Raw genomic sequence first — 14,958 nt, forward strand, 5'->3', positions numbered from 1 at the left:
AGAGCTTGCATCCACTTCTCATAGAGGTCAGCCGACAGGAGTTTGGAGGGAATATTTCGGAGGAAGTCCTGCAAGGCCAAGGGATTTAGATGAGGCTTTGTTCACTACCCCTGAGCACATAGGGAGCATCACCGTAACATGGGCTCACTAGGAGGCAGGCTAGCTTGAGCTATCTGACCATCAGCACTGGCAGAGCAGTGGGGTCCCCAAGAACATGCCAAGTACACTTGCTTTGGTGTAGTAGTGGGACCCAGCTCTTAGCTGATTTTCATTCACCCATAGATCTCAGTATTCCTCCCTGGGGAGGATGCTGAGGAGGAGGACAAAGTGAGTTTCCTGTGGGCATGCAGGAAATCAGCAGCACAAGTGGGACTGAAAATCAGGTGGAAAAGGAAAATGCCAAACTTTCCTAAGCTGGAAACATTGAGCCTGGCTTCACTCTGGCTTTAGTTTGGAGTCCCACCTAGGTCAGCTCTGGCACTGAAGTGGTCCCGTGCAGATTAGCAATGCCCTCCCACCGCTGCAGGTCAGAGGAGCTCACCTTCAAGACCACTGCCAGCAGGTGCACAGATTTGCTTTTCAAATCAACGTTCCCGCCTTTGTTTAGGTCTTCCTTCAACTCCTTTCGTGCTTTCTCATTGGCAGCTTTTCTGAATATCCCTTCAGTGGAAGGTCCTTTCATATACAATATAGCTAGGAGATCCTGCAGGGAAAAAAACCAAACAGGAATGGGAGAACTGTTACTTGGGTGAAGGAAGGTCTTTTACCAAGTGAACATTTCTTTAGAAACAGAAGAAAAATTGTCTGGAGGTTCACTGTGCTCTAATTAGGTCAGTACCTAGTTCTTGCTCCAAGCAGATTACATGGGCAATAACCTGATTTTTCCCCAACCCACCCTCTTTTTGGACTGCTGAATTCCACTAACTTCAGTGGAGTCATCCCTGCTTCCTTCCAGAAGGAAACATGGGATGGCTTAAGTCTTGGTTCAAATCCCCTCCCTCCCAAGTCAGGCAAATGTTGCTTAGAAGAGACAAAAGCCTGTCTATTGGAAAAGCAAACTCAGTGGGAGAACTGTCACAAGATCGTTTTTATTCAGGAGATAGTGTTTAGGTATTTGTCGGTGGCAGTCCATAGCTGAACACTTTTTTCAGGGAAATACAGAAATCCTTGGAAGTTTATGCTGCTGAAAGATTCGTTTAAATGACTTCTGTAGAATCACAGATGTTTATACCAAGGAGCAGATCTTCTATTCCTGGTCCTGGGTTGTCTTCACTCAAAGTGACTTCCAGTGAAAGCTGGGGGGGCTGCACAACACCCGCAGACCTGACCCTTTCTACATCTGGGATGGGCCCTGAGCTTATCAGAAGTGTGTGTGGAGGGGAAACACCAAAATCACTCATCTCCTGGGTGCTGCAGCACAAGTACCTGGGTGCTGCAGCACAAGCACTGGAAGCCAGAGGTATGATAACTGTATCGCCAGGCTTGCTTACCTGGATCGGTTGGGGCAGTGTGTCATCTTCCCCACAGATAATTGCCAGAGGCTGGCCAAACAGAGCGATTTTGGCACCCGAGTCCAGCTGCCCTGGGGAATTCCCGTTGGTAGAGCTACGTCTCAGAGTAAATGACTGTGATATCACCTTCTTTCTTTTCTTTGTCCCATCTGCTGCAAGCAAAAGGAAAGCAAAAAATCAATTTTTTAAGAAAACAGAGCGTGCTATGCGGCCATCCATCTGTGTGCAGTGCAGAGATGTATGTTGAAACAACTCAAACTAAACGGGGAGAAACTGAAAGACAACTAAGTGGTTACTAAGGAAACAACCACCTAAACTGTAAAACTGTGACCATCCCTCTAAGGACACCACCTTTCCTGTTTTTGGCGGGTTTTTTTTACATTCTAGTCAGTATTTCTTCTTAGAGAGTGGGAACATACAAAGCACAGAAATAACAGCATTTATAGAGATTTTTGATATTGCAGCGGTTTCTGTGATAACTATCTAAGGCAAATATGTCTTGGGCAGCTGGCAATGACAACAATTTTCACTGCGCGGTCTGACTGTGCCGCAGCTTTAGGACAGGAGTGGAACTAGGGACTCCTGCTTTTCAGCCTCTTTCACAGGCTGAAATGAAAACATAGGGCTCCAGCTCTGCCAGCTTCGGAGCCAGCTCTAATGATAGTGGTCCTGCTAGAGCTGGTGCTTGTCCCCTGCCAGCCAGCCAGTGGAAGGGGAAACTTGCTCCAGAGGATGGGAGCATCACAGTAGGGCCTCATGGGCTTCAGGGTCGGAAATCTCATAGCGTGGGTTTTGCACCTGCATCTTAAAGAGGAGGCCATGCTAGGAATTTGGAGATGATGGTTGTATTGGGATGAGGTGTGGCTTTTTTTCCTTTTCAGAAACAGTGAGAGAAGGATCCTTTTGCTAGAAAGCTTTCTAAAGGAGTTGCCTTCTGCAAATTTCCTATAAAGGACTTGCCTTCTACTCCAAAATGAAGTTGTTTTATGCAAATGAGAAGTTCTCAGGACTTGTATTTGTGGCTTAGCACAAGTCCTTGGTAGGGAGGGGTTAAAAAGCTATGAGAAAGTCACCTAACATTATAGCATCATATAAAATGTTTGCTTCTGATACTCCTGAAAAATGGTCTGATATGATGGCCTGCTCCAAATCTGACCCTGCCCTGCTAATGGTCTCCTCCGGGTTGTTTACAGGTGCCGAGGTTTTGCATGCTGAGAGAAAACAAGTGCTGTTGCTGCTGCCAATAGGGTTTATTTGCTCTGGCGTGCAACCACTGGTAGTTGTACTCGCTTACAGTGCCACACCTCAGTGGTGATGCTCGGGTGAGAAAGGAGCACATTTACTTCCCATTGCTGCCAGGGAACACAATGAAACGTAGCTCTGAGGACCAGGGAACAGGGATGCAAGACCTCTGGCACTCAGCAGTGTCACATCTGCCACTGAGCGTAAGGGAAAGACGTTATTTGCAAGTGAGTGGCACTCCGGGGGTTAAGCCATCTCCTGGATGGGGCTGAGGGCTGTGGATTGCTCTCAGGGAGGTGAGGCGGGCAGTTTCGGGTGGTTTTGCAGAAGCGCCAGCTTGCAAGCATTATGTAAGAAGGCAGTTCCTCAGTTTGTTTTTAAAACTCACCAGTCGAGTGGCAAAGTCCGTCTTCAGTATCTGCTGGGACCAGCGGGGGGCATTTCTTGGCATCAGCCTGCAAGAAGCGTGTTGGAGTTACAGAGCTGCCACCAGAAGCGAGAGCCACCAGCGAGTTGCTGCAGCTCCTCAGAAATCTGCGGGAGGCTGCAGGGAATAGCGAGAGAAAACCGAACACCTGCTGAAGAGGTGCCTCGCTCCAGGAGTGACACTGCCTCGCTGCCCAATAGAGGGGTTTGTGGTAAACCCTGCAGCCAGCCAGCCCAGACTTGCCAGGCAGGTCACAACCCTGTGCTCTTTCAGGCTGCTCTTTTGATGCAGAGAAGCCGCAGCCGGACACAGCCTGTCCTTCTGTGTCCTCCCCTGGCACTGGAGATTTCCTCCCAAACTTTTCCAGGGAGCCTTAATGGCTTCGGAGCCTGCCACATTCCTGAGCAAAGCTCCCCAGGAGCCTGGGGAACGCACTGGCCGCTCACAGCGATGCCCAGCTCCGTCTGCACGGTGCTGCATGGAGTTGCCTTCAAAGGGCTCTGCCCGCTCGTGGGTAAGGGTAGGCAGCGGGCAGCTCCTACAGGGGCCACCCCCGCTTTGCTAATATATCTCACATCAGTACCCAGCAAGGATCGGGGAAAATGTACTGGCTGCTTACCTCCAACTGGCACTCAATCAGACTCTCCATGTTCCCAGCATTTAGTGTCTTTGACTAGGCAAGAAAACAAAGACACTATGTGAGTAATTGAATGCCATGGTTTAGAAATCACAGCTTTGCAAAATCTCTCTGTTGACAGAGCTGAAACAATAAAGACACTCACAGTGTTACAGCTGCTTAACACTTTCATGAGGAGTTTGATCGGGGGAGATCTGGACACTCTGGTTTCCTTCGGTCCTTTTGTTTGCCTGTTTATTGAACAGGGAATGGACAAAGAAAGAGCTTTGTAAAACTGCACCCTTCTTGTCTTTCTCCCCTGCAAGCCAGTCTAGCATTTAAGTATGATCCTGAACCAGCAAGATATCCCACACAAGTCAATCATAAAGCCCTTCTCTGGAAGGCACTCTGCCCTGCTCCTCTATCTGCCTCTTGATTAAAACAGAAAAACAACAGCTTTACATTTTTAATCCATGCAAAAAATGAGCAAGTGGTGACAGCTACATGAGACTGTTAATCTGCAAACACAAGGCTAAGCAACTCAGTCAGCTCTGCCCACGAGCTACACTTAGCAGTGAGCGCACCTCTCCCCCATCTACATTTTTGTACATCTCTGTACAGCTGTGTCTGGAGCACTCCACTGACTTCAATCACGACACCACAGGCTTAATCCCAGGGAGTACTTACCCAACGAGTGAGTCCAGCCAGAGCTCCTTCACCTCCCGCAAACTGCAGAGGAAAGAAGAAACAGCATCACTCCCACTGCTACTAATCCTTTGGACGGAGGCAGGCGACTAAACAGTTCTACCCCACGTGTGCTGCCTTATATACGCAGAAGGGGCAGGTGGAAATTCACGGGCAGGAAGAAGCATCATGGGGCAGGACTGAGACGCCTCGAAACTGCTGGCTTCCTCTTTCCTTTTAGAGGAGCTACTTTTTTTGCCTTAAAGAAAAAAAAAAAGCCCTTGTAGCTGTTATGGATGGAAAAGATGAGACACTTGCCAGGTAAAGGTTCCATCTAGCATCACCAGCGTGAGGTGGGATGTGCAGAGGGGGCTGCAGTGTGGGCAGCTTCTTCTTACCCTTAAAGGACAGTGGGTACAGTCTGTCCTTTGACTGCTCAGAGACCTTAGATTTTGCAGTTTAAAGACGCATCACCAGATCAAGTTACACTAAGAATAGTTAAAAAGATGGGGGAGTGGAATAGCCAAGATTCAGAGAAATGTTTTTGTATATTTTTTGGAAAAACTAATGGCAACAGTTTACTATCTGCAAGCAGATGTAGACACACACTTTGCCGGTGCCAACTAGTTCTTGAAAATGTAAACATTGGACTTCTATAGAAGAAGTGGTGTTATGTAATAATTTAGTAATGTACGACAATATGTAATAAAAAGTCTGGCTTAAAGTATGTCTTAGTAAGAATTATGTGTCCAAGTAATAAAGTTTAATTCAACTGAAGAGATCAAAAACTCCAGGGAAAATCTGCCTCTGCTCTCCCTGTACCTCTTCAGGGTCTGTTGCTGACTGCCCCCAACCTGGGCACATCTGGAACATAAGGACAAGAGTACTCACTCTGCCAGGCCATTATGAAAATTCATCAACGTTTGATGTTAAATGCATGATATTAGTTCTACTGATTCATTGATAGAGGCAAATTACAACCCGGTATTCTGGGTACCAGTCTTTTGATCTAGTGAAAAAGAGGGCCTAAGGCTGAGAGTCCAAGGGTTGGGAATATTTCAGCTGTGGATTTAGGAGGAAATCACGCTTGTAAAACTGTGGTCTCTCTGCTACTTCCCCCGGTGGATGCTCCCTCTCACGTGTGCAGGGGACGAGGCTGTGTCGTAGCACAGCTCTTTGCGGATGCATGTTACGGCTACATCCGCTGCTGAATTCGCCCTGAAAGCCGTTCTTTGCTTAACCACATCAGTCCTGGCCCGTGTAGTATTGACCCAGGGTTGTCATGCGAAAGAGACAGGCAGAAATCCAAGGTGCAAAATTCACTTTTGGTTAGACAGAGATGTGTCCAGAAGGGCAAAAGGAGAGCTGCCCTGCATTTGCAGGGGAAGATGGCGTAGATGATCTTTCAAGTCCTCCTGAGGCCCATCATTTCCATGCTCCTGTAGAGACACCGGTCTGTAGACTTGTTTAGGGCTGAAACTTACAGGAATCTAAATCAATTACCCTGCAGGCCTGTGCATTTAACACCGATCTTTTCCTCACTGCTGTAACTGATTTTTTGTTAATTAGCAGTCCCGTGACATGTGTCATTTCCCTACTAAATTCCATGGGTCGATGCATGTTTTTGCAGAAATATTGTCATCCTGCATCGTGTTCCCCTGAGCATTTCTTCCGAGGCTCGCTGGCAGCTGCAGCACCCCTGCTGATAGTCCCAGCAGGATTTCTGGGATAAGGGGCATCTACTTTTCAGTACGTCTTTTAAATGTGTATCCAAACATATCTGTCTGTTAAGTATCTCGGAGGCTTAGGGAACCTATGCAATTCAGTTCTGCCTTGCCCTCACTTCTAGCACCGTACGCAGACGTATTTCTCAGCTCAGTCTGTTGCATGATCAAGACACGGGGTTTGACCTGGAAAATGGGAGTTTAATGGGTGGTGATTAGCCAGGCCAGAAGCTTAGATTACAAATAGGGCACAGCTGTACACAGGGCATAAAGCTTTTAACTTCCCAGGAGGAAAAGATACAGTCATGGGTGGTGTATTGATAGCACATCACCCAGACTGTCCGTTGGCACATACTGCTGTATCTCTATCTAATGAGTTCCCATCTATTAACTGTTATGGGGATATAATGACCATTGTACGTGGAAGGTATGTGTATAGGCCTGCCTGCCCATTGGAAAACAATTTGGGTTTTTTTTTTTACCCTTGTGATAGCATTCATTTTTTATAGCTCTTGTATGGTGTGTATCACAAACACGTAAGTTATGCCAAAACGACTTTAAAGCAGTTTATTTCATTACAAACAAACATGCCCCATCTGAATAGCAGACATCCTAAAAAGCTATGGTTTGGTGGAATAATGGTATGGTCGCACAGAACGAAGCTTGGCTGTATTTGTGAAAAGCAGTAAGCGAGCGTGTGCTGGCTCCTGTCAAGCACTGCAGAGCTGCGTGCAGGGTCCCCGGGTCAGGAGAGCTGCTGTGCCAGGTGGGTGAAGACAGGAGGACCCTCACACCCACGAGCCAGAGCAGCTTCACAGCTGCCTCCACCAGTGTGTAATGGGTAGCATAGATGTAGCTCCCAAACCTGGTCTCCACAATGAATATTAACAGAAAAGGCCTGCCATATGGGATGTTTACATGAACAGCTTCTCTCCATGAAGAGACCGATTCCTTCTCTACCACCCAGCTCTGCTTTGCAGACTCAGAGCCTTTGCTATGGTCTGCCCCTCAGTGTGGTACAGATCTTATACCACGGTGCATTAGAGTACAATGTTTTTGGTACCACAGTGTACAGTACAACGTGGGTTTTGTACCACAGCGGTTGCCCTGGGGCAGGCGGCGTAGATGGCAGACGGCTTGGGCACACCTGGAGCTGTTTGCAAGGTGATGTGTTTCTCCCACGCCATCCCCATAACCCTTACAAGGGTTTTGTAGGACTAGCCTGTGTATGAGCTGTTCCCTCCTGTACATCAGGTTGCTTCCCTCAGTTCTGCTGAAGTGCTTTGCATTCACTGGAGGGAAAGCAGGAGCAGGGAGGTCCTGCAGAGCAGCAGACCCTGGATAAATCCAGGCCTCTCGGGACTTGGTTTGTTCCTCGAGGTGAGAAGCGTTTTCCTTGTAGAAGCCAGGACATCAGACTGATGCCTCAGCTTCCCCCTGTGCCCAGGCAGCCCCTCTCCCCTCCCAGGCCATGGCTGCTTTTGTGATCCTCTCTCAAGCACCTTGTCCAGCCAGGTTTTGGAGAGAAGGCTTATATAGCACTTGCTGCCAACACAGACCCAATGGTGATTTTCCCCTTTTTGTGAGCTACAGTCAAGCTAGGTGTTTCCTCCTCTTTTCTCCTCTCTCCTCTTACACTGCGGCTCAGTGAAGGACCCCGGACCCTAGCAATGAAGGGGCAGCATCAGTTGGGAGGAGAAAGGAATCAGGAGCTGATAGGAAACAAAAGAACGAAAGAACAAATCTGCTGTGGCTGGAAAGCATCTGTTTTTCTTCTCTCCTTATCAAAACACAAATGGGAAAATCCCAGCCACAGCTCACTTTTGTTTATTTCAACACTACTTTCACAAATGTTTGACATGATGGCTCTTAGAAATGAGGGAGTGTGTGAATGAATCCTGAAACCTGCCTTCGCCCTGTTGTTGTACCAGCAAGGACGCCGCAGGAGCGTAGCTGCGAGAAGGGTACGGCAGGACGCGCCAGGAGCAGTGACTCTCTCAAGCCCATATAGAGCAGAAAGAGCCAAGTTCTGCACTGCTGCCTCTCCGTGTGGAAAAGGGGTTGTATTCCAGTTTTGTCTTCACTGGCACAATTGCGGTCTCCCGGGGGACGACAGGAACACTTACCAAAATAAGGAAAGCAATTATGCCAAAGTCAGAGAGTTGTTGGGCTGTTTTTTTTTGGAAAGGAAAGCTCTGCACGATCTGTTCACGGGCTCAAAGAACAGGGTGGTGTGTGGGTTGCTGAGAACAGGTCACATTTCCACCCGTCTTCTGAAGGCAGCTCTGATTTCCTACCACTTTCCAGAGTGTGTTGCAGATTGCATAGGCACGGTTCAGGGTTTGATCACAGAAAAGAGGGCGGCCTGAGCTTTAATCAGGCCAGTCCCTGCCCCCTATCTGTAACAGTTCAGACTGAGATCCATCAACACAGCTGGTGCTGAACTCCTACAGCTTTAGTCAGGTGGGACCTGGGCTCATGCTAACCCTGCCTTTGGAAAGTGGCAGTTTTTCCCAGCTCTGCTCTGCTGATTTTTATCCTTAATCAGTTATCAAGGTTAGATTGCAATGTGGGGTAGATTGCACCACCCTTCTACACACTGGGTGACTACTGCACAGGAAGAAGTTACAAATCAAAAATAATATCGTAAATACAGCCCAAGGTGTATTCTGTGCCCTTATCGTGACACCCTTTTGGTTGCATTTGCTTTGCAGGATGGTTTGTTTATTCTTTCATGGGTGCTCCCCCCAAGACTAAGTTGGCAGCTCTAAAGTTTTTTACCATTCATCACTGACTGGTTCCAATGGGGCTTTTTTAGCTGCGAAGGGCGGGCCTATGTTGACCATTTTTCCAAAGGGTCTGCACTGGTGTTCAGTCGTGTCTGAATTCAGCTTGCTGTTGTATCTCAGCAGCACTTGGGAATCACTCATTCCTTGGGCTCCCCAGGGTGGCCAGCACAAAGCAGTCTGGGAGTTGAAGCTGCCCATCATTTCTGACTGAGCAGATGCAAATCTAAATCTTTGCTCACTTACAATAAACAACAAGGTAACAGCGAACGTGTGTAATTAAGTCTGAATTCTATTCTTTTCAAGATTTCTGGCTGAAGGTACTCAAAAAGTATTGAAAAGTGAGATGCTACTCATTTTTTTTGTTCATAACAAAATGTTCATAACTCATAACAAAAATGAGTACTTATTTTGCTTCTTTATGTTGTCCATTCACAAAACAGAAACTGAGATGGTGCTTTTCTGCCAAGTTTGTTTGCTCTCAGGGACAGATTATATTTCTTACTGAATCCAGAGAGGTGTGAATCTTGATTTTGCTTTTCAGGATTAATACAAATGTTTTCTTTTCGATTTTGGTTGATGTAGGCTTGTATTTCTCCTGCTTCTGCACCTTGTGTTTTGCTTTGAATTTCAGCATCAAAACGATCTCAGATCTCAAAATGAGAATCAGTGGAAACCAGAGGTAACCTGGATTTCACATTGAATTCTAACTTGCATGTGATTTTCAGGCATAAGTCATCTCACTTTCACACAAAAGATGATCTGCAGACTGCCAATGGCCTAGGAGCCAGTCCAGAATAAGACCAAGAAAACTTGGCCTGAGTGTAATTTTGGGTTTCATTGTGTATGTGTCCCATTGATACAAAAACTAGAAAAGAAAGCCGGGCTCAGGAGTGGCAAGACCTTACAACTCCCCTGGTAGAGCAGGAGCTGCTCCAGGCATAGCAAGCACCCATGGCTGTGAACATGGCTGTCACCATAGGTGCCCAGGAGGAACAACCAGAAGTAGTTGGAATTTCCCCACCGCTCGCCTCCAGTTGGCCTCCTCCGAGCCCCAGTGGTATGATGGGAATATCCCCAAACTCTTCATCATAGTGATGCCCTTGTGAATTTGTCGTTCCTGTATTGTACCTGCTTCCTAAGTAATAAGTAGAACTGCCAGTAACCAGACCCCCATCACCACTAAGTTAACCATGAATGGGAACATTTACGACCACACATCTGGACTCCATCCTCCAGGCAAAAGCAATGTCAGGCAAGGCAAATCTTTCCCAGGACAGCTCTGCTGGCTGCAGTTAAACTCCCCTGAGCACATTTGACCCCGTACTTTGGGAGAATTATTTGCTGTCATGCCCTCCGTCCTTGTGCATGCACATCCACACACAGCAAAATAAAATGTTCTTCTGCGACGTTTTGGCCACCCATCAAAATCAAGATGATAAATTTGAAACAAACATCTCCATATTAGCTGGTGATTGCCATATTGTTGCTACTAGCAACAGCTGCCGTATTAGTGTTTTATATAAACACTCCGCTTCGGTATTGCTATCCCATTTTAAAGCAGGACTACCTTATGAGGATTTCAGAAGGCAAACGCTTCCTATGGCACGGGCCCTGCCTCCTGCCGCAGGGCACCACGAGGTCTCTGGGCAAACGGGACTGTCGCTACTGCTGCAGAGGAGACACGCGGAAGGCGGAGGTGCTCTGCGCTGCAGCCACCGCGGGCTAAGCACAACCGGGGGCGGCGAGGGCTGCCCCACCTGCAACCAGGGCAGCCAGGGCCTCGCCTCCACATTTGCAAAAGCACGGTGACTCTTTCAGGCCGGGAATAAGAGGAATTCCCACCCTCCAGAGCAAGCAGAACCTGGGATCGCCTCCTAGCGAGAGTGGGGTGGGGGGAAGAAAAAATGGCTTTTGAGATTGAGTTCAGCTATATCAGCTCATTGCTGGAGAGGGCTCGGTTTGAAGGCCAGGCTGTTCTGTTCAGGTCTGCATTACCGACAAGGTTGGCCATTAATTACTGCTGCTGCCATGCAGACCAGGTGTTGTTATGGCTGCTTTCGCTTATTCCACTCATATGTGCCTGCTCTGAACCCTGCCTTTGCTTTCAGATCTGCAGTCACTGCATAGAGCTGACAGCAAGGAGTATGTAGAGAAGGTACCTGCATGCCACCATGTCCATTTGCCCGTTCAGTGGTGGCTGAGGCTTGAACAGAAGATTTTGTTCTCCCTTTCCATTTCCTTTTAAAGGTTTGTTTGTGCTTTGTTTGAGCTTTACCTTTTCTCCCATTTATCAGATCAGTATATTTCTTTGGGATTTTTCTCTCTGAAAACAGTCGCTGTGTGTGGTCTTACAGTCATGAACTGCCTTATTTAGTATTAGTAAGAAAGTTTCTGAGGGGAGGATATATCTTTAACTAGGCCAACTGATACAGGTGCAAAACCCTTCCTCAGGTCTGGAAAGAAATGCCTATCTTCAATCTAAGGACAAGTTGAGAAGAAATGCTCTGAATTTTACTAGATACATTAATGAGTTACTTGTTGAAATAAGATAGGTACCCCAGAAGTACCGCAAGAAGGGTCTTTTCAAAGACAGATTGAATCCTCTTACCTTTAGGCACCATAAGATATAAAAATGCTGAGCCAAAAGATGTACAGTCCAGCAACTGCTATAACATTTGTGTAAACCAAAGACCATATTGCTACAGAGAGTCTTAGTATTGCTCGTGCAACACCATGAACCGATCCTGTCCGTGTGTAACTTGATTGAATTTAGTATTCAGAGAGTAAAAATGAACACTCATTATCCTGTAAAGTATGCCAAACCTAAGAGGCTGGTACATTTGCAAGGGGGTCCTACTTCCATTTGGTAGGTAACAAGGCAAAGTGCCTATTCTTACTGCATTATACACAGATCCCCAGAGTGTATCTTTCAAATATAACCCCCTGGAATTATTACAGCTCTAAGTTAGTCACCTCCAAATGCTATACTCAGTGAAAACATTTGCTAAACTGAGGCACTGAAATACAATATATCACTGTAATTGACTCCTGTCTGTGCTATTTTAGGAGAGCCAGATGTGCTAGAAGAGGAGTTTGAGAGGCCTGTATTATGTCCCAGTGGTTGTCCCTCCTCCCTGCAACGTTTCTGCTTGCTTCCAGAACCAAGCATTCCCGCAGTTTTCTTTGGACGAGAGTGCGCTGCAACATAAACCTGTCATAACTGTGAGACTGACATGAATAAACAACGCAGATAATACTTCTGTACTGACCTTAAAGGAAAAATCCTAACGAATGTCATAAGCATGGAAAAAATTGTTACTTTAACAATTGAACAGGCTTACTCATCAAACCTACAGTGCTCAGTAATCCCCCTATTAGGGAATTTTCAGACTAACCAAAAACCTGTAATTGCATCTTTGTGTCAGGGTTTTATGGGTGAACTCCAGGCGATGCTTTGTTTTGCCCTTTGATTTTCCACATAACATCTGAAAGGTAGCTTGCCTTCTTTCTGCCTCAGTTTCTCATTAATAACATGCCAAAAATAAAAGGTCACTGCACTGCATAAGGTGCTTTGATATCTTTTGGTGAAAAGTGGTACATACAGGAGAACCCACTAAGGAGTTTGGCAGCTGTTGCCTCTTCTGTCTCTTATGTGCCACGTAGCAAAGAGAAGACCTTAATTTTAGCCTTAGTGGCAAATCTTTTACAAATGAAGGCATTTTAAATGCATTGTCTGTGAGGATAATATGTAATTTTCTGGGCATTACTTGCATCCCTCGAGATCTTCGCAGTTCTACTTACCACATCGAAATACGACAGTCACCTTCTGGCCAGATCAAATACGCACTAATTTTAAGCATGCAGCTTATTGTCAGGAAGAAGTATGACAATGTCACAATGAAATAACTATTCAATATGGTAATTGAACTAACCATTATGATTGAAAAAAAAACTTTCATCAACTTGAAAGTAGTTGCTTAATTTCTTACACAGAGGTAATCCTCCAAAAGGAAATTACGGTCAGACACTGTGGTTGGTTTTTTCTTTTCCTTCTCTTTTTTTCTTCTTTAGTATTGCTTAGCAGATCCTAGTTTTAGTTCCTCAAAATGCAGTTTTTGTTGGTTCTCTTCTTCTCGATGCATAAGATACCACTAGTTTTGCAGAATGAATTTTCCCGCCAAAAATGCCTTCCCTCGCAGTGGTTTGTGCGGCTGTTTCTGTACCCATGTAGCTATAATTGGAAAGGGCCCGATTCCTGCAGCCTGGCTCTCTGTGCACCCCAGGTATAAAATGCCACCATTCTGATTTAGGTGGCGTTCAAAATTGAATAGGGATAAGTGACAACAAGAATGGGAAAAAAACCAGGGGTTTGGTGTCGGATTGTGCCTTTATGAGAGGACACCTATAAAAGCCTGCTGTCATGAAATATTCTATCACTTCTAGTAAAAATTTCTGTCCTCAAAACGGGGAATTTCCATTAGAAACCACAGACTCTTTCACAATGATACACATATATGAAGGCTCTACTTCGTACCGTCAAGGTACCAAGCTAGTCTCTGTTCCTTGGAAGAGAAGAGGGGATGGAAACAGCATTTACCCACTTGTGGGATTTTATCTCCTCTGCCGTGACTTCTGCGCCGTCTCGGTGGGAGGAGGCAGGATCTGGCCTTGGCGGCTGTGGGGAACGTTGTGCTGGGGAGTTACCACTGAGGGCTCTGGTGAGGAAGTGGAGTCAAGGACCAGATCCTCAAAGGTACTTGGGGACCTATCGCCTTTTTAGTCACCTACCCACCCTGATTTTAAATAGAAGTTGGGAACCTAACTGCCTTGGCAAATTTTGGATGAGATCAGTGTCAGGGAGAGGGCAGGCAGGCTCTGGCAGTGTGAGGTGTAACTCCTTTCAGTTTGCTCTTCTTCATGACCATTGTGCCCTGAACATGGCTGAGATAAAACTAACCTGCGCTTGGGCAGTGCTTTTCATTGTGATCCCTTTTATTTTCAGTACCAGTGAAAGAAGCAACAGTCTACATGATGCATTCCCCAAATCATTTCTACAGAAAACAGATGGTAAAAGCATGACCTAGACTGCATCTGATAATTACAGAAGATGGATTTCATTCAGGGTGCTTGCCTGGAATGCCAGGTCTGGGGACGCAGAGAGAAAAGGGACAGGGATCAGCATCTAGGTTTTGATTTGAGTTGTCGCAGAAATATTGCACAGGAATGCTGCAGAGCTGGGATTCAGAGACGAGTTGCTCTAAATGGTGCTTGAATCAAGTTTTAGTCAATGACTCATCTCTAAAAAAATGAGTATGATTCAAAGATCTACTACCAGCCAAAATCTCATGAATGAACAGATTTCATTGTGTCCCTAATGGAACTCCGCTCTGAATGAACTCTGCCTTGGACTAACTTACGGGGCCACAGCAAGATGTTTCCTTTAGTGTAATTTCCTTTACTGTAAGTGGGCACTGGATCACTGAGATCCTTTGGCACATCTCCACCACGGTGCCACGCTGTATAAACCTTTAACAGGACTCTAACATGCTAATAACCTTGTGCACGGGCAGAAGCCATTCCTTCTCCACAAACTTGATGCATTAAAAGTGATACGCATGACCACAGGAAAATGAGGAAGGTACCATTTGCTTTAATAAGTAGTGTTATAATGCAAAGTGTAAAATACAAATCCTGCTAAGGTCTTGCAGGAATTCAGGAGGTGTTTGGATCTGCCCACAAAATATGCAACCGTAAAAAAAGTGTAGAGAAAACCAAGAAACCATCCTATTTTGTTGGCTGATTATGCATAAAAGCACTTGCACATGTCATATTTGATTGGTACTACAAACTCCCCAGTCATCACCGGGCCTAACCCCATTATTGCTGGCTAACCTGATTCCTATTAACCAGATGTCCTTCAGGAGCGTGAGTGTCTGCTCACACTTCTCTGAACACCTCAGGGAAT

The 14,958-nt window shown here is 46.2% G+C and overlaps 1 protein-coding gene across 1 annotated transcript; it reads right to left on the bottom strand.

The window, feature by feature from the left end:
* Positions 1-9: 9 nt before the first annotated feature.
* On the bottom strand, positions 10-3,989 carry TAGAP (T-cell activation RhoGTPase activating protein; the record flags this gene model as incomplete). The annotated part of the gene is made up of 6 exons (XM_009576815.1): positions 3,963-3,989; positions 3,800-3,853; positions 3,142-3,208; positions 1,491-1,663; positions 542-703; positions 10-68 (listed from the first exon to the last, which is right to left on the bottom strand). Coding segments are annotated over exons 1-6 (542 nt in total), but the record flags the coding sequence as incomplete, so codon positions are not given.
* Between the last annotated feature and the right edge of the window lie 10,969 nt (positions 3,990-14,958).

Source organism: Fulmarus glacialis, unplaced genomic scaffold (assembly GCF_000690835.1).
Source record: "Fulmarus glacialis isolate BGI_N327 unplaced genomic scaffold, ASM69083v1 scaffold44080, whole genome shotgun sequence".
In the NCBI taxonomy this organism is placed as follows: domain Eukaryota; kingdom Metazoa; phylum Chordata; class Aves; order Procellariiformes; family Procellariidae; genus Fulmarus; species Fulmarus glacialis.